Source organism: Strigops habroptila, chromosome 16 (genome assembly GCF_004027225.2).
Source record: "Strigops habroptila isolate Jane chromosome 16, bStrHab1.2.pri, whole genome shotgun sequence".
Taxonomy (NCBI): domain Eukaryota; kingdom Metazoa; phylum Chordata; class Aves; order Psittaciformes; family Psittacidae; genus Strigops; species Strigops habroptila.
In genome coordinates this window covers 951,289-978,676 of record NC_044292.2, presented here as the reverse complement: position 1 = coordinate 978,676, position 27,388 = coordinate 951,289, and the positions used below count along the sequence as shown (strand labels likewise).

General features: G+C 47.1%; 1 protein-coding gene across 1 annotated transcript; it reads left to right on the top strand.

Moving 5' to 3' along the window:
- Positions 1-16,672, top strand: MICOS10 (mitochondrial contact site and cristae organizing system subunit 10). Its single transcript, XM_030507607.1, has 4 exons — positions 1-153; positions 12,731-12,778; positions 13,385-13,494; positions 16,427-16,672. Exons 1-4 carry the CDS (start codon positions 87-89, stop codon positions 16,433-16,435), a joined length of 234 nt encoding a protein of 77 aa, XP_030363467.1. The 5' UTR covers positions 1-86; the 3' UTR covers positions 16,436-16,672.
- The last annotated feature ends 10,716 nt before the right edge of the window (positions 16,673-27,388 follow it).

Genomic DNA, 27,388 nt, shown 5'->3' with positions numbered 1-27,388 from the left:
CCGCTTGCCCGCGCTGGTAGATCTCGCGAAGAGTTTCTTGGGGGAGGAGGCGAGGGCACGGCGTGAGGTGGGAGGGGACGGGCAAGATGGCGTCGGAGGGCGAGCTGGGCAGGAAGTGGGACCGGTGTCTGGCGGACTCCGCCGTCAAGCTGGGTAAGGGCGGGGAGGGCAGGGCGGAGGGGGAGGACCCGGGGAGGAGCGGTGCCGGCCAGCCGGGCGCCTCGGGGCTGTGGAGAGCCGCCGCCCGTGCAGCCTCACGGTGCGGCCGGGACGGGCGCTGTAAGGCCCGGTGTCCTCCCGCCACCCCGGGCCCAGCTTAGTTCGGCGGTGTTCTGGCTGCGGCGGGCGGGAGCGGGCTCTGTCCCGCGGCTCCGCCCTCAGCGCAGGGCAGCGCCGCCTCGGGGAGCGGGGCCGCCGTGGCGGGGATGAGCCGGGCGGCCCCGGGCCTGGCAAGGTGACCTTGGCCGCGGGCACGGACCTCCGCTGGGGCCGCTCCCATGGCCGCCCCGGGCTCTTCCCGCCCGGCCCGGCCCCGGCTTACCCGCGGTCCGGTAGCGGCGGGTCGGTGTTGACCTCTGGTTAGTCCCTCTGTTGAAGATGAGAGGTTTCCGTGTGAAATGTCCCTCAGCGCCGAGCTCCGCGGCCGGCGGGACGCCTCCCGCCCTGAATGAATGGGCCCCGGGTTGGCATCACCGCGGCCATGAGGGCCCCGACCTTGCCCGCCTTTAGTCGCGCTCTGACGGCGGCTTGGTTTTCAAAACCTGCTTGTGCAGAGCTGCTCACATCACTCAGCGTACGAGGTGGGCTGTGTTTATTAAAAGCAGTGCTCTGTGTGACACGCTGATAGCTTTGGCATGTGTTGCTTAGTACAGTGTGTGGAGTTTGACATTGAGAAGCTTTCCGTCCGGTGTCCCAACCCTGCAGAGAGTTGTGCTTTAAGGAGGGGAGCAGTCGTAACACTTTTCTTTAAACAGGGGAACAGTTCTCTCGGTTTTCTTCCGTGTTTATTTGTCCCCAGAGTTAGCACTGTGGTGCTTCAGATCTGCAACAACCCTTCAGAACGTGTCACTTAGAACTGTGGGTTTTATGGGTGGTTGTGCTCTTCATGTGACAGGCTGGCAAGTTGACTAGGCAGAAGTTGTGGCTTTCTGATGTGTATATGAAAACAAATCTTTAAATGCAATGTACAGAGCAAGAAGTGAAGTATCTGACACAAAGGGATGTGTCCCATGTAGGTGCAGATGTCTCTCTTAGGACCATAAATTATATCTGAGAAATGTGAATGTTTATTTCTTGTTGCTGTAGTGGCTTTATGCTTGAAAGGTGATGAGGAACTCAGGGGGTTTAGTTGCCTAATACTTTTCCATTAGAAAAGCTGTTTAATAGTTTTAAGTAAACTGAAACTTCCATTGTTTATAACTGGCCTTTGAAAAGTGTCAAGTGCTCCAGAGCAATGTTTTGCCTTATGAAATTCTATTCAGGTTTGTCTGACAAACACATCCAGATCTGTTTATGTTTCCATAGCACTGGTTGCTTTATCATAAGATATTAAGTATGCCAAATTATAAACAAGAACTTGTTCCATGCTGCAGCTGTGCATGAACATGTAGGAATCCTGTGCATGGAAAGCCTCTCTGGAAGGCTGAGAGATGTGGGTACAGGGTTGATTTCGATGCGGCGTGTCTCTTGAGCAAGCCTTTTCTCTTAATTTGGTGGGGTTTTCCATCTTAAAGTGGCAGCAAAAGAAGATGTGCTTAGACTTTCTGCACTCCTCCTCTAGACCAAGATTCCCAGTGTGAGCTTCAGGATGGCATTGGGTAAAGATCTCAATAAAATTAATGTTTTTCATTAGATTGCCCAAAACCAGCACATGAGCTGCCGCTCTTTAGTTATATCTTTAGCACTAAACCCCATGTGATGGCCTCAGACACATGTTTCTTTTCATGTGTGAAAGCATTCCTCTGTTTTGTGTGCTTCTATGATTGATCTAGTAGCCGAAGTGTCTGTGCTGGTGACCTCCTCCACGGTATTAACAACGACAAACTCTGAGGTTGTTCTGACTTCCAAAGTTCCTACAAAGTTGCTTCATACTCCAGTAGTTTGTGACTGAAGGTGGTGATGGCTTTTAACTGCAAAGTGAGTTGCATTAACACAAACGTTGGCTGGAACGATCTCTTTGCTGTTAGCACTCAGGAAGGATGTAATGACCATACAGGAAGGAAACTGTAGCCAGCAAAAGGAAAAGTTCTACAAATAGAATCATAGAATCAAACAAATTAACACAGATTGTTAATTGCATGCTGACAATGCCAACTTTCTCAGACTGTCTCAGTGGAAATGAGTGTTTTCTCTGCAGGGACTTCAAAAACCTGCATGGTTGTGGTGATTGTTTTTGTAATATTACTGCAAAGTTTGCTGGAGTTCTAATAACCTATCAAGGGCAGTTGTTATACTGGAAAGAAAGAAAGAAAGAAAATAAACCCTTCCTACTTGAGAATTTTGTTGCTTATTATGTGGGATACAGAAGTTTACTGAATCCTCACTTCTTGCTCTCTATAACTACCTGACAGGAGGTTGTAGTGAGGTGGGGTTGGTTTCTTCTCCCAAGCAACAAGGGATGGGACAAGAGGGAATGGCCTCAAGCTGCACCAGGGGAGGTTTAGATGGAGATGAGGAACAATTCCTTCCCCAAAGGGTGCTCAGGCATTGGAACAGGCTGCCCAGGGCAGGGCTGGAGTCACCGTCCCTGCAAGTGTTCACACCCCGTGTAGCCAAGGCCTCAGTGCCATGGGTTAGTGGTGGCCTTGGCGGTGCTGGGAATGGTTGGACTTGATGAGCTTAAAGCTCTTTTCCAACCTGCTTGATTCTATGATTCTATTTGTAGGACTTTTGCTTTTGGTGGCTGCAGTTTCCTTCCTGTACGTTCATTACATCCTTCCTGAGTGCTAATATCAGAGAGATCATTTCAGCCTGTGGTTGGGGAAAGACAAACGTTGTCATTAGTCCTGTGTTTTCACATTCCAGACCTGTAAGTAGAGGAGAGCACTGAATTTCTGATGCCTTGCACACATGACAGTTCTCCAGTGTCTGAGAACTGTAGAGTCAGGTAACTCCTGTGGATGAATTTGAGGGCTGGAGGGACATGGGAAACAGGAGAGTGAGAAGGGGAAGTAGTGGCTGTGAGGATGACTTTATTAGCACTAGTATGTTGTTTAAAGACTAGCTGGGGGCTCTGCAGCCTGTCCTATCTTGTGTGAGTCTGTCTGGCTTACCACTGCCCTTGTGTAAGCCGATGTGTTTGTAGTTGTGCTCTACTGTTTTAGTTGGAGATGGAGCTCCCAGATGAAACTTGATCTCCTGCCACTGAAATGTCCAAACTACATATTTATCTTGTAATACATCTTTTGCTGTATTATATTTTTGACTTCTTGGGCACTACCTTTATGCATGTTGTCATTTGGTATTAAACCTCTTTTTCCTGTTCAAAACAGAATGTGTTGTCAGGCGTTGGTAGGATGGTATTCCAGTTCGAAGAGTAAAGTGCTGTAAACCCACACAAAACACTGAAACATTCTTCAGTGGAGTTTATGTGCCCACCTCCGTTTCGCTAGGACTGGTATTTATTTGGTTTTCTGTGATGAGCATGGGTTTAGGTATTTTGTTCCCCTTCCCTTTCTTTCCCTTTATTTCCTTTTCGTTTAAATAATTTAACTTTCTGTTCCATCGTTCTTCCTGGTAGGATTTTTCTTACCCATCAGAGAAGTTGCTTGTTTCATGTGTGGGGAAGGAGAATCTAAGTACAGTGCCTTTCTTTTTCTTCCCAGCTTGCAAAGCTTTATAAGCTCCTGTGTCTTTTCCAACCTTCACAACCATTTATTTCCCTTTACTAGATGAGCTCTGCAGTGAAGGGACAGGAAGTAGGTAGTGTTGTGGTGGTCTTCCATCCTACCAGCTCCAAACCCTGGCTAAAGGTTTTGTTTGTTCAACTGATTGGAAAGACAGTTACTCATGGGGGACTGGCAGAGTTGGTTTTTCTCTGCAAGGCTGCACATTTGGACAAATTATTGTTATATGCTGTTTCCAGCGAACAGGGAGGCAATAGTGGTGCTGTTGACATGCTGGAAGGAGGGGATGTCATCCAGAGCGACCTTGACATGCTTGAGAGGTGGCCAATGCCAACCTCATGAAGTTCAACAAAGCAAAGTGCAAGGTCCTGCACCTGGGCTGGGGCAATCCCAGGCACAGCTACAGGTTGGGTGGAGAAGTGATTCAGAGCAGCCTGAGGAGAAGGACTTGGGGGTGTACTTCAGTGAGAAGCTCCCCATGACCCCTTTTCACTGTGTGCTTGAGGCCAGAATGCCCCGTGTGCTGGGCTGCACCCCCAGAGCGTGAGCAGCAGGTCAAAGGAGGTGATCCTGCCCCTCTACTCTGCAAAACCACATTTGCAGCACTGTGTGCAGTGCTGGTGTCCTCAACATAAGAAGGACATGGAGCTGCTGGAGCAAGCCCAGAGGAGGCCACAAGGATGAGCAGGGGCTGGAGCACCTCCCGTATGGAGACAGGCTGAGAACATTGGGGCTGTTGAGCCTGGAGAAGAGAAGCTGCGTGGAGAGCTCAGAGCAGCTTCCAGTGTCTGAAGGGGGCTACAAGGATGCTGGAGAGGGACCTTCATCAGGGACTGGAGCGATAGGACAAGAGGTGATGGGTTCAAACTGAAACAGGGGAAGCTCTTCCCTATGAGGGTGCTGAGGCGCTGGCACAGAGTGCCCAGAGAAGCTGTGGCTGCCCCATCCCTGGCAGTGTTCAAGGCCAGGTTGGACACAGGGGCTTGGAGCAACCTGCTCTAGTGGAAGGTGTCCCTGCCCAGGGCAGGGGTTGGAACCGGAGGAGCTTTAAGGTCCCTTCAACCCAAACCAGGTTGGGATTCTATAATAAACAGTGTATGTGTGAGGGGAGGGAGCTTTGTGTGCCTCTGTGTGTTGGTTTGTTTTGAAACTGTTGTAGTTTTAAGTGAGTTGAACACTAATTTACCTGACATTGAAAGGTAACCCCAGGCAAGCTGTTTGCTTCTTGCCTTGTCTGTTAAGTTGCTGTGCTGAAGCTCTTTGTATTTTTTCTCTTTTTCTGTTTCAGCATGAAATGTTTTGATGTATGTCTGTGACTGACCAAAATCCAGCCTGGAAGCTTGTAAATAACCCAGTGTAGGGATGTTCATTTTCCTCTAATCCTCTGTTTTGACATCTGAAAAGCAAACACTTCTAATTTCCATTTAATAGGAATTTTGTAAGAGAAAAGGACACTTTGAGCTCTCCTACAACTGCTACATGATTTCTTCAAGCTTGCTTCATCTGGGCTGCTTGAATGGCTGTTTCTGTAATAGCAGTGGTGTTCCTGTATTGTTTGTGTCATTCCACAGATTGACTATTTCAGAAGGAATCATTGTATGGATTGCACTGTCAGTATTTTTAAATAAGCCTTCCCATGGTTATGAATAGGATCAAGTCAGTCTATGTAATGATAAAGCTTGATTATCCTTCCTGAAATCTGGATTAGACTTTCTCCAAATATACAAAAATCCTGAAATTCCTGGTTTGGAGTGATTTGTGGAGTGTTTTTGCTTGGTGATTGTAATGTGGCTGTTCAGTCTTAGCTACCAGGTCAAAAGAACTTGTTCTTCATTTGGGATTTTGTTTCTAATAATGGAGCACACAAATATTGTGTGAGCACACAACTGCATTGTGATGTGAGCTCTTTGTAGCCTCAAGTTATTTTCCCCTCTTGTACAGGAGAAGATCCAATCCTACTAGTTTGATCTTGCAGCAGCCCGAGTAGTGTAAATATTAAGTGCTTATGGCTTAGGCTGTGCAGGGAGGCAATGCAGCCAACAGATGATGTTTGATTTGGAAGAGGTGGCTAAATGCTGTTCTGAGAATAGGCATTTAGTCAAAATCCAGCGGCAATATTTAGTTATGTTGTTTGCAGAGTTCTGAGTGCAATGACTGCCTACAAATTAAGGGGTGGTTATCTTTTGGAGGAAAAAGGCAGGGAATCTTTAGGAATCCAGGTCTCTCTTCTGCTGCCTGCATTGTGTCCTGATGTTCTCTGCGCTGGCTGTCCCATGGAGTTGGGGAGCTCTGCCCTGCCTATGTGTGCCCTTGCACACTGTGAGCAACACTGGGGGAAGCCCTACTCAACCCTCGCTTCAGCCTGCTCTTGGCAACACTCATGGTGTGTCACAACACCTGAGAGAAGATCTGTGATACCCACCTGATAGTGAGGCTGTTTACAACCCCTGCAGCCTACGTAACATCTCCTCTGCTGGAAAGGAATCCAAGGTGCACTGCTTCCTTGTTCTCTGCGCTACTGCATTGATAAGATGCCAGCTGGGCCTTGTCTGGGAGGTGGCATGAAGTGACGTGGTCCAGGGGAAGTGGACTCTGGTGAAGCGATATCCTAAACCATTTGTTTGGTCCTTGATAGCAGCAGGTGGAAACAACTCTTTGTTCTTTATGTCAGATGCAGTCCTCTGAGAAAATCCTTTCAGGGCTACTGGCACATCCTTGCTGGTAACAAATTAATGGTGAGAGATTTGAGAAGGATCAGGCTGCTTTCTGTAGCTGTTCTGCGAGTGAGGTGCCATCGTGAGGCTTCTTGCTCCAAACTGCCTCTGTTTCTTAGCTGCGCCAGTAGACGTCAGTACTGGTCAACCTACATTGGATGGGTGTGAAGAAGGGTGATTGCCAACCCTCAGAGCAAGGCTTGCAGAAGCCCTACGTGTGGATATGTTTACTCCAGCTAAACTCTTCTTTTTAGCAATGCTGTTGTTTCCATTAGTGCAATATTTTATTGTGGAAGACAAGGTAAAGTTTTTTTGTCAGAGGTGTATTTTCCATATAATTATCTTGCTGATTTCTTATATGTGTGCTTCTAAAGCAAGTGCAACCCTGATTTTGCCTAAAAGCTTGATATTCATGAGATCCTTTGTTGCACTGTCTGTTGAGAGTAGCTTCCGCTCTTCTTCTCTTCCCCTCTTTAAGAAAGGAGGAAATGCTGTGCCCCCTCACTAGCTCATTCACTGGTGTGAGGATGGGAAGTTCCTGGGCCACTACAGGACTATCATTGTGATTGCTTGGGAGGTGATGGGCTAACAGGGATATTTCCATCTGCAGAAGTGCTGATGTTTATCTCAGTTTAGCCTCTGGGCCGTGGATGACCTGCAGCAGTGCTTAAGGGTGGAAGCAGCTCTTGGAAGCATGTCAGGATCTTTATATTCTAAAGGTATTTGGATGTTTATATCCTGTCATTCCAGGTATTCTGTGTTACTGCAGCTGAACGCTAGCAGAAAACAAAGCACACTTTTTTCCCTCCCTCTTCCTCGAGTACTCGGTGTACAGTTTCATGATGTTTTCTTCTAGTGTCCTTGCTCGTTTTTCTCTCTGCTATATAAACACTCCACGCAACGGGGGAGATGAGAATGAAAGCTTCAGAGTTGGTGTCTGAAGAAAATCTGATTCCTGCCATGGAAGACCTTTCTAAAGGTCTGCTTAAGATTAGTTCCCTCTGTAAGGAAGTGATTTCATGGTCTCAGGTTTCTGACTGGAGCATCAAGAAGTGTCTGCTCCCTGTTTTTGCAAAACAATTATCCTTGTATCTTGACAAAGTGGGATTGGAGGGAGAAGGACAGACACTGTACAAATACAGATTTGAGAGTTGCTTGCCGCCTTTGTTTTGAAGATCCTGACTTTTCGTGGGTGTTTCCTTACCTAAAGCAGATTTTAGTGCTGGACTGAGCTGATACTCATTTGGAACTTCCAGTGCATCAGGGCCATGGGTGAGATCTGCTGCTGAACCTTGGAGCTGTTGCTGTCACTGTCCCCAGAGAGAAACTAACAGTTTGACACATTTTCTTGATCCTAATGGAAGCTCTTTTCCTAGCTGGGGAGAAATCTGTGTTGGGACAAGTCCATGACCTATTTTAGAGAGTCTTGTCTGTACAGGGTGGTTGCTGTTTTCTTAGAACAAGACACCATCTTCCAGGAGCTTCTTGATTTTAGTTCAGTAATTTAGTTCAGTAATTTAGTTCTTTTACTTGTCAAATAAGAGAATGTGAAGGCAAGGAGGCTGCAGCTCTGCTTTGTGCTGGCGGGTAAGGAATAGCAGAGGAAAAGAATAGTTTTCTTTTTATCATCAGATTAAGTAATTGAAAAACTTCCAGTGCTATAGTAACAGCTGCACTGCAGTAACAGCCAGATGTCAATGAGCACATTTTAGTCCTTCTATTTTAATCCTTCTATTTTAAGTTTCAAGCTATTGAAGAAAAGTGTAAAATTCTTTAGTCTGGAGAAGAGAAGGCTCAGGGGGGACCTTGTTGCTCTCTACAACTGCCTGACAGGAGGTTGTAGTGAGGTGGCGTCAATCTCTTTTCCCAAGGGACAGGACAAGAGGAAACGGCCTCAAGCTGCCCCAGGGCAGGTTTAGATGGAGCTGAGGAACAATTCCTTCCCCAGAGGGTGCTCAGGCATTGGAACAGGCTGCCCAGGGCAGGGCTGGAGTCACCGTCCCTGCAAGTGTTCACACCCCGTGTAGCCGAGGCCTCAGTGCCATGGGTTAGTGGTGGCCTTGGCAGTGCTGGGAATGGTTGGCCTTGATGAGCTTAAAGGTCTTTTCCAACCTGCTCGATTCTATGATTCTATGTACATAGGTGTGGCAGCCTTATAGCTGCTTCAGCCTGTAGCTACTTGGGTAGCCTAGGAAGGAACTGTGTAGTAGCACTGTTGGAGGGGCTGTTGATTAAATTTATAGAAGCAGCTTTTCCCAGATGTTCTTAGGGGGCAGGAGCCCGTCCTGAAGATTTGTGTTTCTCTCTGAGACACTTTTATGATGTCCTGTTGGGTCTGTGGCGCGTGCTCTCTGTGTGCTGCATTGATTTGAGGTACTGTGACATTTTTCTTGGAAGGTGTACAAGCCAGGAATGAAGAAGTTTTGGAGGCTGGGCTTTGTGCCTAATCCCCGTTCCGTGTGGCTGGTCCACACGGCCAGGACACTTACTGGGGAGCAGGAGTAAGATGTCCATAGAGCTGTCCTGTCCCCTGTTGACACTGAGTTGAAGCTGAGGTGATAGATGTGGGGTAGAAGAGGCTGTTTTTCTAGTTAAACATTTCAAACTGTCAGAGGAGGTGAAAAATGAGTTGTACTCCTTCCTGTGGCCTTTTCCTCCAAAGAGTCTCTCATGCAAGAAGAAATGTGCCCTGCATGGATCAAGCCCTTTGCTTCTCCGTGTTCGTTTGTTTTTATTGTAAGATAAACCTTTCATGTTTTATTGTTCTGGAGTTAAAGCCTGGCCTAGAGGTGCTGATCTTTAGTAGAAACAGCTGCAGACTGAGTGTCCCCTGCTCAGGTGGGAGGCTCTTTGAAGCAACATGTTGCCTCTTATAAAGGAAATTGAGCATGTGAGAACTTAAACCTGTAAAAGCCATCAACAGCTCTGCCATTGTTTATCTCTGGTGTAACTTTATATAGAATTAAAGAGAAATGCCTTATTCTGCTCCCAAAATGAGATGGTTTTAGCTCCCTCCTGGTCCTGGAGACACAGGAAATGACCACATAACCACAAATACTTTCTAGTGGAATGAAGATGAGTGACAAAGTATCCACAGAAATGGGTTCTTAACCAGGCAGGCTAAGAAGATACATGTAACTTCTGTTTTTTTAGGTAAACCCAGTGCTTGAACATTATAACTAAAAAAGCAAATGCTGTGTATGCACTGGCTGGTGGGGGGGGCACAGCTGAGCATTTCTTGGCTGGGTGTTGTGATCCACACCAGTTTGCAGCACAGACTGTAGTCTGTTCCTCAGGAAGAAAAGGAATGAGCAAAACTAAGGGAAGCTGCAGTATGTTTGTGGCTTTGTTTATCAAGTTACCTTCTTGTACAGCAACAAAAACCCACGAGCTGTCAGATTCCTCCTTCTCTGGAGCATTTAATTACTTAAAGCAAAGCCCTGGATATGTACCATCAATCAGCTTCCATACTCCTCTTCCTGCTGGGACAGGGTGCAGAGATAGCCTCTACATCGGAAGAAGAATCCCTTCAGCTTCACTGGTTCAGATAAAAGCTTTCTTAGGGAAGACAGAATGGGTTTTCCTAACTCAGTCATGCTGGACCACAGCAGCTTCACAGTGGTGTTGGGTATTAGTGTGGGGCAAGACCTAGGTTTTGGTTTAGGCTGAATAGCAGTTGGCAGAGATAATAAATTTATCACCTTTAAGAGTATCTTGTAGCTTCCCCATCAGCCAGCGGGAAGCAGCATTGATGGCATCTGTGTGGGAGCCCTTACAAATGGGGCTGTAATGGGAGAGAGCATTTGAAGGAGGTGAAAAGAGTATAAGATAATGCCTATTTCTGGAAGTGGTTGGAAAGAAACTGTATTAACTTAGTGCTTCCTTAGTGCAGGCTTTTTTTGAAGGCAAGAAAGTAAGCAGTTTACCATCAGGCTGGTAAAAAGAATGTGGGTTTGACTGGGAATGTGGAAAATGTGGTGACATTAGAAACTGCTGGGCTGTGCATAGAGATGATGCAGGATTTGTCATCCTGTAAATCATTTCTTATTGATTAGCTAAACTGTTTGGCTTGGCAAGGGGGATCTTTTCCTAGGACCAGTATCACCATTGCATGGCAGGCCTTCTGAACGGGGCACTTCAAACAATGCTTAGTGCTGTCTGTACAGAAATTACCTCCGCAAAGTCCTTTTCAGACCTACAGTGCGAGAGCCCAAACCCAAAAGGCAGCAGACTGTGTATTACAGGAGAAGACTGGCAGAGGGAGCCGGCTCAGAGGGCCAAACAGTTGTCATTTGGATGAATTCTTGAAGATAGTCATTATTCTTAATAGCATAAACATTCCGTGAGAGCCAACACAGCTGTATTCTAGCAAAGGTACTGAAGGAAGGCTCTACGTGGGGAGGAACTAGCTCTTAGCAATGATGTCTCTTCCAGTCCACATCTTAGTGCTGGTCAGTGATACAGTGCGAGCAGTTAGCTGCTCATATGAGATGCTCCAAGTGGTGTATCTCACTGTCTGAAATGCAGAAAAAGGCTGAAGCTCCAACCAGACATCCGAGGAACTGAGACTTCCCCTTAGCTGTGCAAATGATTAGAGCTAAAACCTGCCCTTGTGTTGCTGAGGTGGCTGGGGGAGTTGTGTCAGGACCACTTGGCAGGCAGAGTTCTCCCCTCCACTTGCATGTTTCGTAAGTCTACTCCAAAGCTGTAATGACCTGGTAAAGTAGTTACTTCTGTCACAGTCGAAAAGCTGTAGGAAAGTGAAGAGTTTTCAAAAGCAACTTGGATTTCCAGCCCTCAGTAAATACAGATAGTGAGTCCTAACAGGAGAGTAAGCATGAGGCGCTTTGTTCTGATCACATTTGGTCACCTCTGGTGTAATCTTCATCGTTTTATAATCAATGACAAACATGAGGTGCTTAGTTAATGTACTACTAGTGCAGGAAGTGTTGTTTCATTTCAAGCTGCCATTAATGTACTTCTTGCAAGGAAAAAGGTTTAAAGAGTAGAAGGAAACATAGGAAAAAAGACCTACTGCTGTGTGCCAAGAGGGTATTGGATTCTTTGGCGTTGTGCTGGCCACATCCCCCTTGGTAATGTGTTCAACAGGAGCTGAAGTAAGGATCACATGCTTCTAGGAATATATGAAAAAGATAATGTATCTTTAATTAAACTTCTTAGACTTAAGTTAGATTTCTTGTAGAGAAGGGAGAGAATCGAAGCCCATAACAGGATGTGTTTGCTGCAAACCTGAAACTCTGGGGTATTTTTTTCATGAGCATAGGCATGACTGATTTATTTCTTTTTCCTTTGTTAAACTTTTGTACTTCTGTGCCTTATCTCAAATTCTTGTCTTTAGTGGATAAAATTAAAGGTAGAATTTACCCACTGAGCTCCAGGTTTTCCCTATTCTATTTATTGGGTTGTGAGAGGAGTTTTGCAGACTTGCCTGACTTGCAACAAATCATCAGCTCACCTTCCAAGCAAAGCAAAAGTCAGTTTTAAATACACCAGCTGAGTTTTTAATGGTGCTGGATGGTTTTTCTTTCCTTCTTTTTTTCAACTGCTGCAGTTATTTCTATATATAGTCTTAAGGATGTGAAAAGTCATTCATTCCTAATGTATTTAAATATGCTCCATAATGAATGTTGTGGATGTGAAAGATAAGCAGCCTGGAGCTTTCTTTTGTAAGGTATAGGGTAACACAAAGCATCAAAGTTTTGCTGCCCTCAGGACATGCATTGAAGCAGTTAAAGTAGTGAGATAACCGAAATACAATAAGATATCCATCTGCAAAATCTAAAGCTCAAGGACACAATAAGTTTTCATTTAAGTGTTTCTCATTTGCTGACAATGAGCCAAATAAATCTTAATTCCACATTGTCCGTGGTGACAAAAATTCAGTAACTTTCTCTGGGATGAGAGTCTGGTTTGGTGCCCAAATCTCTCTGATAATGGTCTGTGTTGGGATTCTAATCTGAGTTAGCTGCTTACAGTTACTTAAGAAAACAAGAAGTAGTATTGCTATTTAGGAACACTTCTGTTTGGTGCTGAACTACAGGTAGTCTGATATTCCTGAGTGGGAACAAAGAAATCCTGTAAAGAACTAAATCACTTTGCCATTACTTTGCATTATAGCTTAGTTCTGACTCACTGCATTTCTTCTTGCAGGTGCTGGGTTTGGATTAGGAATTGTTTTCTCAGTCATCTTCTTCAAAAGTAAGTATACTGGAGGAATTTTACTGCCTGGTTCCCTACTTTGTCTCTTGTAGGTGCAGTTTAAAACCAAGAAATCTTTGAGGCATGTGAGAATCAGCATGTTAAACCAATTCTTTCATTATTGGTCATGTCTTTTGAGTTGACATGGAGTTATGTGCAGTGTTAACTGTTGTGTAACAAGGTTGTTCCATGAGGCACCTCTCTAAGCTCCTACTGTGCTCAGCTCAAATGCTGGAATTGCAGGAAACCCTGAGCCAAATGACTGGAGCCATGTGTCTAGACATCAGTTTATGCCAGGCTTGCCAGGGTTTTAAAACTGATCTAAATTCCTCTTTAGTTATGCTTTGGTAAGAGAATAGTTTACAGTAATATCTTGAATTGAGAGCTTGCTCTCCATTGAATTCTCAATGTGATATCTTACTGTTACTTCTGTTGTTTTGAAGTGCTCTGGGTTTTAGCTGATTTTAGAACTTGAAAATGCCTAATATGCCTCTTCCCAGTAATTTATTCTTTCTTGGTGCTTATTTAACAATGCTGTCACTGTCATGTGAAATAAACAGCTTTTCTTGACTTGGACTTTTCCTCTCTGCTTGCCTTCCCCCACAGGAAGGACATGGCCTATCGCTTTTGGGTCAGGGATGGGGTTAGGAATGGCTTATTCCAATTGTCAACATGACTTCCAGTCTCCATATCTTCTCCATGGTAAATTTGTAAAAGTAAGTATCAGTAGTAGTTACTATTAGCTAGGAACTGTTTTAATTGAGAATGGTGCACCTAGACACCATTTAAATAGATACTCTTCTGCCTTTCCCAGAAGAGCACTGGGAAGAAGAAACTTGTGGTGCCAAAGCTGGGCAGTTCCCCTGCTCTTTAGTAATGTTTAATATCTGGTGTGTTTAGCACTAAACTTACTGGACTGAATACATAGACTTGGTTTAACAGATCCTGCAGGTAGGTTTGCCCACAACCTGAAAACAACTATAATAATAATAGGAAAGCTGAAAAACTAATGGTAAGATATTTTTTGTCTTCAGACTTTGAAAGAGATGAGCTAAAAAGAGACTGAATGTCATGTCAGGTAGATGTGGCTGTGGAAACAGATCTGTGATCTTTTGGGGAGTGGTTTTTTGGTTGCTTGCTTTTTCGGTTGGGGTTTTTGGGGTTTGTCAACATGAAAATAATAATCACGTGTAAGGTTTGTGGCTTGTTTGGCTGGAATCTAATAATTGGTCCGAAGAAACTGTACACTTTAAATAGTTTGGAAGAGGATCATTTAGATGAGTTTAGTTTTGTCACTGGCCATGCCAAGAGAAAATACTTAAAAACAGATTAATGAGCAGGAACCATTTGTTCACTCACAAACTGCCTACAGTGCACTAAGTCCACAGACTGACTCCATTCATATTGTCTTTATTTCTTCACATGTAAAAGTTGGGGCTGTTTTTATGGTAATTCATCATTGTGGTGTCTGGTGGGGGGGGGAGAGAAGGTGTGTGCACATTTTGGATCCACAAAGCCATATACTGCTGAAAGCACTTCAGAGACAGCCCTGCAGAAGCATCCACCAGGACATATTTACAGTTACTTTAGCACTTCAGAAGGTACTGGGGTAAATGTTCTGCCAGGAGCTTCTCATGGCAAGTACACAGAACACAAAAAGTGCTCGCCTGCCTGAGAAAGGAATCCTGAATGTGTTTTTCCTCTTTTTGCTGATGCATCTACAGCTGGAAGTTGAGTCCACTCCCCGCAGATTCACTGGCAGATGAGCTTTTGCCAGCCCTCTGCAGCCCTACCAGACATACCCGTTTAAGACATTCAGCTGCCTGTTAAGAAAGGGAAATGGTAACAAGATTCTTGACCAGCTTCTTCAGGATAAGATATTTTAGACAGCAATATAGGGAAGCAGTGACTTAGGTGCAGCTGCTACAACACTGCCAGCTCCAGCCCAGAATCCACATCATGTGCAGGACTCTGCTGGCCAGATCTGCTAACATTAAATGCCATAGCTTTCCACACCATCCTGAGGGTATGCCTCCAAGTCACATCTCCAGAAAGAAGCTGGAATGACATGTCTGTGGCTTCATGTGAATGGTAAATGCCCTGCGAGCATTATTCATTCAAGGATGCTTGTTACTAGGCATGTCGAGCAACAGAAAACTGACTTTGGGGTCAGCCCAGTAAGGGATTTTGTTTGGATTAAGGACTAAGCTGTGTGCTGGAGCAAGGGTGGTCCTTTGAAGCATGAGGTAATTGAAAGGACACTTCAGAGAAGCAGCACAGCTGCCTGCATGGCGCAGGACTAGACAAATAGTTTCCAGTGCACTGTCTCCACTGGCTTTCTCTGGCACAGGGAGGCTGAACACACAGAGAGGGAGGTCGTGGATGAAGCCATCTAATGGTTAATGCTGTTAATCCTCTCCAAAATGTCGTGTCATGGATAATGGCTCTGGGGTTATTACAACAAAATTATTTCATTTCTGTTGGTTAGGAACATGGAAAATATTGTTGCATTATCACTCATCTGGTTTTTTCTTAGAAAATAACGGTTATAACTAAACTCTGTAGGACTTCCTTTACAAAACGGAGTCCTGCTCAAGTGTTAACTTGTCACAATGTGAGATCCTGCAAGAAACTCAGCTTTATTGAGAGAGAAATGTAACGTGGATTAATTTGAACAAAATTATTTCTGGTTTTCTGAACCTGTCAAGTTCATAGGATCACAGGGTCACTCGAGTTGGAAAGGACTTCAAGGAGGTCATCTGCTGTGACCTCAAAGCAGGGTCAGCTCTGAGGTCAGACCAGGTTACTTGGGGCTTTATCCAGTCTGGATTCTTGATTGTTCAGGCTCAAGTTCTTAATTCAGAATCCTAAGTGAGAATGAGAGAGGACAGAGGACCTTCAGGATACCAGTCAGGAGGTTACAGGGTGACTCTGGAGCTGTTGCAACTGCAGCTTGGATAATCACGGTGCCCATCCTTTGGGTTAGTAATTTGATCATGAAACTCATCAATGCAAGAGCCATTCATCTAGACCAGGAGACTACTTAAATGCAGCCAAGTCTTCATTTGTGGGCATAAGATTCCAAGGGCTCTTTAAGTAATTTGATCAAGTGGATTCCACTGTGATTTCAGCTGAATTTAAAATCAACATCTAGCAATTATTTGGAGGCTGCGAATTACAAGGCCTAGATTTCCCTGCAGAATGGGAACTATCATGGTTTTCAGGTTATTTAGCCTCTATTATTTATCACCCCAAACCCACAAGCCTGTGCTTTGATGCAGTGTGGGTTATATTGATGTGCAAGAATACAGGCTGGCAACTGGAGCCTTTCCTCCTGCCCTTTGTGGCTTTGATTTCTCTCTGGTTTCTATTCAGTCTGCGAATAGTTACCTTGAACAGTAACGTTGGGGTTCCTTGAAGTACCCATTTGATCAGAATGGGGAGTTATGTGCATGAGAACATGCTTCTGGTATGAAAATAGCTGCTTAACTTCTCCATGCTCAAGCTCTCAGTCTAGTGAAGGATGAAAATGTTAGCCTACCTTCTGGAAACGTTTCGGAGCCAAGTGGCTTGCTTTACATCGAGCAGCACCTTCCATGTAAGGAACCCAAATGGCTTTTTAATAATATAAGCCTTCTTGCTTTACAGGAACAGTGACTAATGACTAAGACTATCCCAGTGGGAAGGAAGGAGAAATCAATGATTATTCCTCAGGAATACTTGAAGTGCCCCTGGAATAAGCCAACATTCTTCAGTAATGATCACCAGTAACTCTTTATACTCCAACAAACTGTTTCTGTACATGAAGCAAAGTTCTGTTGCTTGTTTTGTATCGTGTCTGGAACGTGCAAGGAAGAACTCTTCTGGGAAATAAATAAAAGAAAAATGGCCTTCTCTGGTGTGTTGACTTTGTATATGAGTGAGAATGGAAGGAGAGAACCTCGGTGTGAGTACCTAGCAGCTGTGCCCACATGGGTAAGAGCCACTGAGAGCTCTTCAGAAGAGACAGCCGTCGTATGTTCCTCTCCACTCTTGAAAGACAACCCCCATCTAACATACAGTTCAAAGCAGCATTCCCACCTCATAAATCACCCACCAGACCCCTGCTGCTTGTGCTGGTGTTTGGAGAGGAATATAAATACTCCTATGTCCTGTTTGTACAGTTGCCCTTTAAAATTGGAGTTATGGCCAAAGAGGCAGAATCCAAAAGGGCAAATCCTGTGTGATTGCAGCTAACCAGTGCTGTCTCCTGGAGCTCTGAGCCACGGAGTGACCCAGGTTTGAAGCTTCCCAGGGTAGTGGGTGAATTAAACAGCTGCACTTTGCCATCTGGCTTTGAGCTTACCTTCTGGCTTGATTGCTTTTTCACCCCTCTTCTGGGGGAGAACACAGAGGTTTCAGTGTCTGGGAATGGGTCACAGATATTTAAAGCTCTTTATTACCTCTGCAAGTCACTGGTCCAAGTACTCCCCTCTACTTTACATTTACTCTAGTCCTTGTAATTACTTGTCAGTGTGTTGTCTGCTGCTCTTCTCCTGACTCAAGAGGTTGTCTTCACAGCTGCTTTACTCAGCACTATTGTCTGGCTATTGAGGTGAACCCTTTTTCTTTGTCCCATGCTTGCTGCATGTTGTCTGCATAGCACATGATGTAAATGCACGTCTCCTGAGATAGGATGGGAATAGTATGGATGGATATAGAGCTTTCTGTCACTGAAAACCTGCTCTGCTGGATGGTGAGTGCTGGCAGATGGAAAAGTGACCAAAAAAATGTCTCTCCAGCAAGGAAAACACAATGGAAAACAAGTTGTGCAATATTTGTGTTTGCTTTAACCGTGCCAAAACCGGAAGGGGATGGACCGAGGGGCAGTGTGCTGAGTTCAGAGAGCTTGAGAAGCTCCTCATCTTCCTTCCTCAGCAATGGGGCTGAGATTTGGTGTGGGTGCCACAGCAGTCCTGCCCCACCACATCCCCCTGGGGGGCTTGTATGTGGATCTTGTGCACTGAAGAAACACGTTGAGCTGTGCCCAGAGTCAACAGGAGCTGAAGAGCTTGCCTAGAGCAATGGACTTGTGAAATAAAATAGCTTTAATGCCAGAGCAGCATTAAAGACTGTCAAAGCATGATACCATCCAGGACCATTGCTTGAGCATGTCCTTGTTTTTCCACCTCCTCCCTTGCCGGACTGCATTCATCAGTCAGGTCAAAACAGCTTATTGGAAACAGGATCTCTTTGCTTTCTTCCCAATTTGGAATCATTTTATCTGGCCCCAATTTTTAATTTGAGCTATGTACTTTGGAGCCATAGCTCCTCTGTGGTTTGGAAAGTGTTTTTATTGAGTTCTCTGTGTGTGTGTGTGCTGCGGTGCTAGCAGTCTGGGTTCAGCTGGAGAGAAGAGCATCAACCTGGGTAAGAAACGGGAGAACCAAAAGCAATACTGAATGTAACCACTGCCAACGTGCAGAAAAAGCTTTAGCTGATGCTGTGTCATTTGGGCCACGATGATGAGTTCTGGGTTTTCTTAGTGTCCCTGGTAATGCCTTGTCCTGCCCTGCTATGAGCTGCTTAAGTTCTAATCCAACATTTAGTTCTGGGGCTCCCAACACCAGAGGGACGTGGAGCTGCTGGAGCGAGGCCAGAGGAGGCCCCGGAGCTGCTGCGAGGGCTGGAGCAGCTCTGCTCTGGAGCCAGGCTGAGAGAGCTGGGCTGGGGCAGCCTGGAGAAGAGAAGGCTCCTGAAGGGGAGACCTTAGAGCAGCTCCAGGGCCTAAAGGGGCTCCAGGAAACCTGGAGAGGGGCTTTGGACAAGGGCCTGTAGGGACAGGCCAAGGGGAATGGCTTTAACCTGCCAGAGGGGAGATTGAGATGAGCTCTGAGGCAGAAGCTCTTCCCTGTGAGGGTGCTGGGGCGCTGGCACAGGGTGCCCAGAGAAGCTGTGGCTGCCCCATCCCTGGCAGTGTTCAAGGCCAGGTTGGACACAGGGGCTTGGAGCAACCTGCTCTAGTGGAAGGTGTCCCTGCCCGTGGCAGGGGTTGGAGCTGGATGAGCTTTAAGGTCCCTTCAACACAAACCAGGCTGGGGTTCTATGAAATACGACTTTCTGTCGTTAATTCTTACTTTGTCTGATCTTCTGTGGCCTGTGATCAAGTGGTTCTGGCTCTGGAACTCAGAGGGTTCCACTGTAGATACCGTTTCACAATGTGTCTTTTGTTGCTGGAGAATGATCAGAACAAGTGTTTTTGCTCATTAATAGGAACTCCACTGGGGTGAGTGTGGAAGAGGTGTGCAATTAAAAGAGTGGAATTTAAGATTGCTCTTTAAATGCATTTAAAGTGCTCTTCAAATGGGGTAAGAACGTGTATTTTTTTGCTTTTCACAGCTGCCTTGCTTGTTGTTTGTGTTACTACATGTATATGCACGTGTATAACTGACACATAACGGGCCTGTATTTGTTTCCGGCTTAATTAAAGTTGTATTCTTTAAATCCTACTTTTGAACCTGTCCGTGTAAGCTGTGCAGAATATCTCCTATTTCCCTCTGTGGGAATGAGACCATACTGTTCCCAGCTGAGATTGGAATAGGAACGGTTTCTTGCTGCTTGAGGGGGAAAAGTGGAAATTCTAAGTACCAAAAGGCATGTTAAATTTAGTATAATACACTCATCTGGAAACTATCACCTTTTTCCTTCTTTCTTAAGCCTGCTGAAATCATTGCTTGTCTGAACTGTAGCGGGATTTGGATCGGTACCAAAAAGGGCAAACAAGATAGGCCTAAAAAAGTCAGGTGTCCCTACCCAAGACTAATGAGACCTTTTAGTGGGGAAGTTACTGTAGCACCCCAATGCCATTTTAATAGGAAAGTGGTGAGTATACAGTGAGTAAAGAAACGATACCACTATCTAGGAGAAGGAGGAAAAAAAAGCTGTTTGCTGAATAGAACTGGGTTTGAACGTTTAACAACTCCCTCAGTGCTTGACTGGACACAAATCCGCCTCTTTAACAGCTTGATTAGATGTCTGCTGAAGCCTTGAGATGGATAAACAAGTCATGGAAAAGCAGAGACTGCAGGGAAAAAAGTCTCAAGCTGCTTCTCTCTTGTTTATCCGAGTTCTTCATGTTTGATCAAGACACCGTCATTTCTTTGTATTTCAGTCGTGCCTTAGCCAAGATCAGGACCTTGCTGTATGTGGTGCTGTACACACAAATAAAAACCAGTCTCTGCCCTGGAGACTTTACAAACTAAACAGATGGGATCCAGGGAGGTGGAAGGGTTTGGAATTCCCATTATAAAGATGGGAGAAGCTGTAGACAAGGTCAGTGCTAAGCCTCGGAGGGAACTTGGCGAGCAGCTGGGACCCGAGTTTGAGTCTGGAGCCATTGCCTCGAGCAGCCATCCTTTCTGATGGTGCTTTTACTTGGTAGATGGAGCCTCAGGGGAAGGCTTCCCACTTCCTAAGCTGGGAGACTCCAGAGGCGTACGGTCTGCAACCATTCACTACCCTCAAGTTGCCCCAAAATCTTAATGGCAAAGCTCTGATAAGGCAGGAATTCTGGTTTAGCATCTGGCAGGTGATCGCTTATGGAATCATTAATAGGTGTAAAACAGTGAGATCCTCAATACTGACTTTGTGTAAATCTAAATCTGATGAGGAGGTAAATACTGAAATGTATTATCAATTCTTTGCATCTCATGGAATAGCACATGGCTGGGTTAGGTGTGACATACACATAATTCCAGGAGACAGTCACTGCCTTAGTAGATGTACCTTAGATATGAACTTAGGTAACAGATTGAGATGGAGGGAGGAGATCAAGGAGATACTATCATTCCAGTAATGGAAACACAGCAGTGATGGTGTAACTCAACTCTTCCAGAGGCTTCTCATGGTGGATGATTCTCCAAAGGAGAAGGAATTGGTTTTCCAGATATTTTTATTGGGTTCCCTCTGGGTTTTTGGAGCAGTGCAGAAGAAATCACAAAGGTGCCTGTTTGCAAACACAAGCAGTGGGTGCATGAGTGGACTAAAGGAGGCTGTGGGTGTCGTGGTAGTGATCTACCACAAGGTATAGCTCTTAGCTAGAAGGGAGAGGCTGGTGGCAGAGCTGGGGAGTGCAGGATCAGGGACCTGTGAGGAAACCCACGTTTCCCAACAGCATCCTGGATCCACAAGGCACTGCTGCCCTTTTGCTGGGAGCTGGATGGGGTTTGGTGCTTTTTCCCCCTACCACACACATCCTGTCAGTAAGAAATAAACTTTTTCCTCATCTCCCACCCCAGCTCTGCCTTTGTAAATGGGAATAGTGCAAATTCTGGCACAGCAGCTCTGGTAGGCAGCTGTATGCAACGTGTCCTGTGTCTTAACTGCTCTGAGAGTCCAGCTTATAGCCCACCCACAGTGAAACGCTTGACTGGGGTTGAAGCTAAACGGGAACATAGTTTATGGAAATTCAGCTGTGGATCGCTGTTTCTCCTGCGACTTCTGGCTGTCAGCACTTTGCTGTACAGCATTGCTAGCTGTGTTCCTCGTGGTGGTGGATACCCACCTCCTGGAGCTTATAAAGATGCTGAGAAAGTTGTTGGTGACTAATAAATCACTCTTCATCTGCAGTCTTTATTGGTAGTGCTTGTAAAGGCTCCAGCTCTGGGTTAGGAGCGTATGCCCCTTCCTAGGAAAGGTCATGCCCTTATCGCTTCACGTTCAGTTCATAAATCTCCGGGTGGATGAAGGAGTGTGTTTCTTTTTAGGAGTTTTAAGGGTATTCTGCCTCCCCCTCGGTGCAGCACTTGAGGTTGGACTGGAGGTGCACTGGAAGGGCTGGGTTGGAATGTCTGCACCATGTCAGGCGGAACAGAGAAAGTTTACTGGGTTCTTTTAGGGCCTGAGAAATACCTCTGAAATCTTTGGGAGCACCCTAGTGTGCCATATGCTTGTGGGAGGCTCTAGTTTGCTATCTGCAGCGTTGTGGGGTTTATATCCATATTAGGTATAACTAGAGGTAGGCTGGCAGATAGAGAGGTCACGGTGACTCCTCTGAGCACGGGATGAGCCTGTGGTTATTTAACTAAGGCTTCAACATTAACTCTTGTCGTGCACTGGAGCAGCCACTGAGGCAAGTCCCTGCTACCAAAACTAAACCCAGACTGGCCCAAAATTGGTCCAGTGCTAGCACAGATGTCTCAGCCTGTTCAAGAAAGGAGGGAGAAGCTCCTGGTCAGCTTCATTCAGTTCTTCACCAGCTGCAGTAGTGTTACCTGCTTCACAAACCCAGAAATCATGAGCAGCAGGTCAAAGGAGGGGATCCTGCCCCTCTGCTCTGCTCTTGTGAGCTACTGCTCTCTGCTCCTACTTGGAACTATGTGCAGTTGTGGTGTCCTTAACACTAGAGGGGCATGGAGCTGCTCGGGCAAGTCCAGAGGAGTCCATGAGCATGATCAGGGGCTGGAGCACGTCCCATATGGAGACAGGCTGAGAACATTGGGGCTGTTGAGCCTGGGGAAGAGAAGCTGCGTGGAGAGCTCAGAGCAGCTTCCAGTGTGTGAAGGGGGCTACAAGGATGCTGGAGAGGGACCTTCATCAGGGACTGGAGGGATAGGACAAGGGGTGATGGGTTCAAACTGAAACAGGGGAAGCTCTTCCCTGTGAGGGTACTGGGACACTGGCACAGGGTGCCCAGAGAAGCTGTGGCTGCCCCATCCCTGGCAGTGTTCAAGGCCAGGTTGGACACAGGGGCTTGGAGCAACCTGCTCCAGTGGAAGGTGTCCCTGCCCGTGGCAGGGGTTGGAACTGGGTGATCTTAAGGTCCTTTCAAACCCAAACCAGGCTGGGGTTCTGTGAAATCACCGCCCTGCTTCAGGGCAGGAGGAGAGGGAGACAATGAGAGCAGATTTCTCAGGGTGCCACATTTGTATGATTTTATGAACCCTCTGAAATGTGAAAATCATGTTATCACTTTAAGAATCATATTGGCATTTGTGTTCTGTATGGGGGGGGGGGGGGCTGTTAGTGAATCCATAGATACGTTCCTCTTTCTCTGTTACCCAAAGTTTAAACCCTAAGTTTGAAGAATGCTGACTCTCTCTTGCAGCAGCACTTGAGAAACTGGCACTTGGACACTTCGGATTTTGGATGCTTTTCTTAGAAGCCAGAGAGTTTGTTCAGCAGCAACATGCAAGAGCAGCTCAATATTGCAGTGGGCTGAGTCACCCCGGTTCAGGCGGGTGCTGGTTTCCTTTTGGTAATGTGCAAAATGTTCCCTGCACACATGTGTGTGTTCTGTGTTTGTTCTGCTGCTTGACAGTTTGTAGGTGCTTCGGTGCCAGAACTGTCTCTAAACACACACAAACACCTATTGTGACGAGGCCCTGAGCTTGGCCGGGGCCTTCGGGCAGTGCTGCAAGAGAAAGAATTGCTATAAGAAGGGGTTCTGAGCTATTGCAGCAGGGGGAAGTTGTGCAGCAGCAGAGAAGATGGTTATCAGAGGGCATTTAGCTGGTTGGAATCGGAGGAAACTGGTGTTTTGGAAGTAGAAAGAGAGAAGCTGTTTGAACGCATAGGGAAAAGGCACCTGCAAAGGAAGCCCAACAGCTTCTTCCCAGCCCTCCCTGCTAGGAACTGCCCCTGCAGACATGAGCTGAATAGGGAAGGATTTTGCATGACATGAGTTGCTGGGGAAGGGAGGGATGGAGGGGCCTAGAATGCCTGGGAGCAGGGAATGATTGGGCAAGGTGGAAAATGGAGTGATTAAACACACTTGGACTTGCTCAGCGATGGGAGGGGTACATGTTTTTACTGCTGCCCCAGGGCCCCAAAATGCATTGGCACAGCACTAGAGAGAAACCACTAATCCCAGTCACCAAGGGGAGGGAAGGGGACGTTCTCCTCCTCTCCTGCCCGCCGAGCGTTCGGACCCCTGTGGAAGGGAAGGCTGATGGGATTAGAGGAAACAGCTGGCTGGAGTCTTACCCTGCGGGAGCTCGCATTCCCGGCACTCGGAAGAGAGGAGCGCCCCGCTGCCGAGTCGCATTCCAGGTCATTTGCTGAGCCCAGATGTTTTCTAATGAGCTCTATGAGAAATCCTTTACTACCAAGCACAGTCCCTGCCAGGCAGGTCCATCCATAGGTCTCTCCTACACATGGCCAGGCAAGTGGAGCTTTGCCAAGTTACCGCTAGGACTCGTGCCTTTCTGCTTTGCTTATGCAAAGGGATTCAGTAGAGAGCTCAAATCTGTTACCCTAAAGCTGTGGCTGATGGAGGTGGCTGGTTAAAATTCCTCCCGTGGCTGAACCCTCCCCTCCAGCCTCTCCTTACCTCTGTATATGTTATTAAACCAGATGCTCAGGGTGGATTGACCTGACAAGCATGCTGTTGTTAGCCACGTGCTCCTTACACCCTACCTGCCACCACTGTCCCTTCCCTTCATCTACCCAAGATGGTGATGGGAATCACCCCCCAGCTTTTTAAGTAGCAAAACCTTTGCCTCCATCTCCTGGCATGAGTGCTGGTTCCTTCACCTCAGGCGTGTATGCCCTTACACACAGCAGTTTGAAGTGCTTGGAGATGTCTTAGGGCTTATTTAGGAACCAAGAAGTAGGAGTTTAACTTCAGCAGGTGATGTTCCAGCGAAGGAAGGGAGCTGGTAAAGAGCCATCTCTATTCTGGGGAGCTGCAATGCAATTTTGTACCCTTCGTACAAGGGTATGTAGAGATAGGACAAGGGGGAATGGCTTTAAGATGAAAGAGGGTAGGTTCAGGTTGGAGATAAGGCAGAAGCTCTTCCCTGTGAGGGTGCTGAGGCGCTGGCACAGGGTGCCTAGAGAAGCTGTGGCTGCCCCATCCCTGGCAGTGTTCAAGGCCAGGTTGGACACAGGGGCTTGGAGCAACCTGCTCTAGTGGAAGGTGTCCCTGCCCGTGGCAGGGGGTTGGAACTGGATGAGCTTTAAGGTTCCTTCCAACCAAAACCCATCTGGGATTGGGGTTTAGCCCTTGAGAGCCCTTCTTTGGTCCCTGCATGGTGTGTCTTGGGGACAGTGAACAAAACACAAGTCATTGGGGGACACACAAAGCGTGGGCCCAGCGGTGGGGATATGTGAAGGGCAGTTCCCCCCCGGCTGCTCCCTGCAGCCCCTCAGACACACACGCTCTCACTTCACCCTCTCTTCTCCCAGCTCCCTCTCCCCTCGTGTTTCCCAGCAGGCAGCTCTGGGCAGGGAGCCTTGGAATCTGCGCGAAGACACCAATAAAAGGAATGGGGTTATTTTTAACTTACACATACACCCTTTTAATTCTCACACCCACAGTTCCTCGTCCTGTCCCGACACGCGGGGAGCCCCTGGCACTGTGGGCGTTTGTCAGCAGGCCCAAAACAGCAGCAGCGGGCAAGGGAGGGGGGAAGGAAGCTCCTGGGGACTGGAGAGCAGGTCTCTGCTGCGTCTCGCTGCACAAAAGTGATCCAGCAGCAGGGGAAAGGGGAAGGCATAGGTGGGGGTGTGGAGCTTTTGGGCAAGGCTCTGTGTTTTTATATGGTATCTGTGTGCAGCGGAGAACAAGAGGCTGATGAAATGGGCTCTTGTTGGGGAGTGAAGGTGTGTTGTGTCGCAGCACTCAGCGTGAAAACAGCAGCATGGTTTGACATGGGTGGGTTAGGGGCCAGCATGAGCCTATGTGGAGCTGGTAAATGAGGGGTGGATGTGGAGCAAGAGCCTAAAAGTGCTGCTGAAGACGAAGGGGAAGAGTGTCAGCCCAGGGCTGTGACAGCAGCAGGTTGTCTCCTCCTCCAGCCGGCTGGGTCACACAGCACCTCTGCCTGCTGGTTCTGACACCACAAAACCTCAGCTCTGCTCCCACCCCAGACACACAGATTGCCGTGTTCCCCTTTTCTGCTCTTCAGCTGCTTACAGAACTGTAACACGAAGGAGTGGTGGGAAGCAGTGAATGAGCTGCAGGCTGGCTCACAGCTCTGCATGCAGCCTGGTGCTCCTCTCACCCTGATCACACCCCAGTGCTGAGGATCCCACAAAACCCATCAAAATACTGAGCCATGGACCAGATACTCTTGGGTGAATTTCACTTTAATGCCCATGGTCATAACCAGCTTTGTAGCTGGTTATGTCTACACTTTATTTGCCCTCATTTATCCACAGACACAAGAACTTGCTTCCAAGCCTCAGATGTCTCCTCTTTCACTCCTTATATTGTTCATAGAATCATAGAATCCCAGACTGGTTTGGGTTGAAGGGAGCTTAAAGCTCCTCCAGTTCCAACCCCTGCCACAGGCAGGGACACCTTCCACTGGAGCAGGTTGCTCCAAGCCCCTGTGTCCAACCTGGCCTTGAACACTGCCAGGGATGGGGCATTCGGAATACAATGGTCTCCCAGGCAGGAGCTCCCTGCTGGTCATGCTGGCCATGAGGAGCAGGGAGAGAGTAGCCAAAAGGCCAGGTTCAGCAGTGGGTGACCACACTGGGAGATGAGGAGTCAAGCTTCTGATGGTCATGATGAAAGGCTTCTCCTCTGCCTCTTGTTGGCCCTTTTGTTGCTGAGCAGCTGAGTACAGATTGGGGCTGGGTAGGATGTATCTAGCAAGGTAAGAAAGTGATGCTGGAAGCAGGGTTTTACCACCCTATTTACAAATTCCTATTGTCCTGGAGCTGGAAGGAACGGAGCAGCAGGAAACTGTTCCTCTGCTGGCAGGTTCCTTGAGCTAACCCCCAGCCCCAACGCTGCTGCCCAGCAGCACTGCCAGCTCTCCTCTCAGCACAGCTGCTGCCTTCTTACCACCTCCTCTTCCTCCTTCTTTGATCTCTATGCAAATCTCCACACAAACAGGAGCCAGCAAAGCCCATCCAAGCCTTGCAGGTATCTGCTGCTTTGGGTAGTGCCGTGCCAGTGTTTAATGTGGAGGCCTCCATTAGATTAATTGCACCGTTACAGAAACAGAGTCCTTCCGCTCTCTAGCAATTACTGCAACTGAAAGACAGAGATGGATGGGCTTCGCTGGCATCGGGGCTGGCTGGTAGTTCTTTAATGGAAAGAGAGAGAGAAAAAGGGAAGGGAAGGAGAAAGGAAGGAGAAGGGGAAGGAGAAAGGAAGGGAAAGGAGAAGGGAAGGGGAAGGAGAAAGGAAGGAGAAAGGAAGAGAAGGAGGAGAAGGAAAAGCAAAGGAGAAGGGAAGGGGAAGGAGAAAGGAAGGAGAAAGGAAGAGAAGGAGGAGAAGGAAAAGCAAAAGAGAAGGGAAGGGGAAGAAGAAGGGAAGAGAAGGAGGAGAAGGAAAAGCAAAAGAGAAGGGAAGGGAAGGATGAGAAAGAGGAAGGGAAGGAAAAAGAAAAGAGAAACCCATCCTCTCTGGTGTTGCAGAACTTTCCCAAAGCCTTTGCTGCGGCCAGGACTCTACCCCAAGCCCTCTCTATGAAGCATTAGGTTTAAATAGGAGCCGTTTGCGTTCAGTGAGCCCAATCCAGACTTTGTTTATGTCGCTGCGGGAGCAAACGCCGGGAGCCAGTCTCCGCACACAGCTCTCCTCCTCGGGACACGCCGCTCTCGGGCCCTCGCCGTGCCCCCACCGCCCAGCCCGAGCTGCGAGCGGGGCTCCCCGCACCGCACCGCACCGGGGCC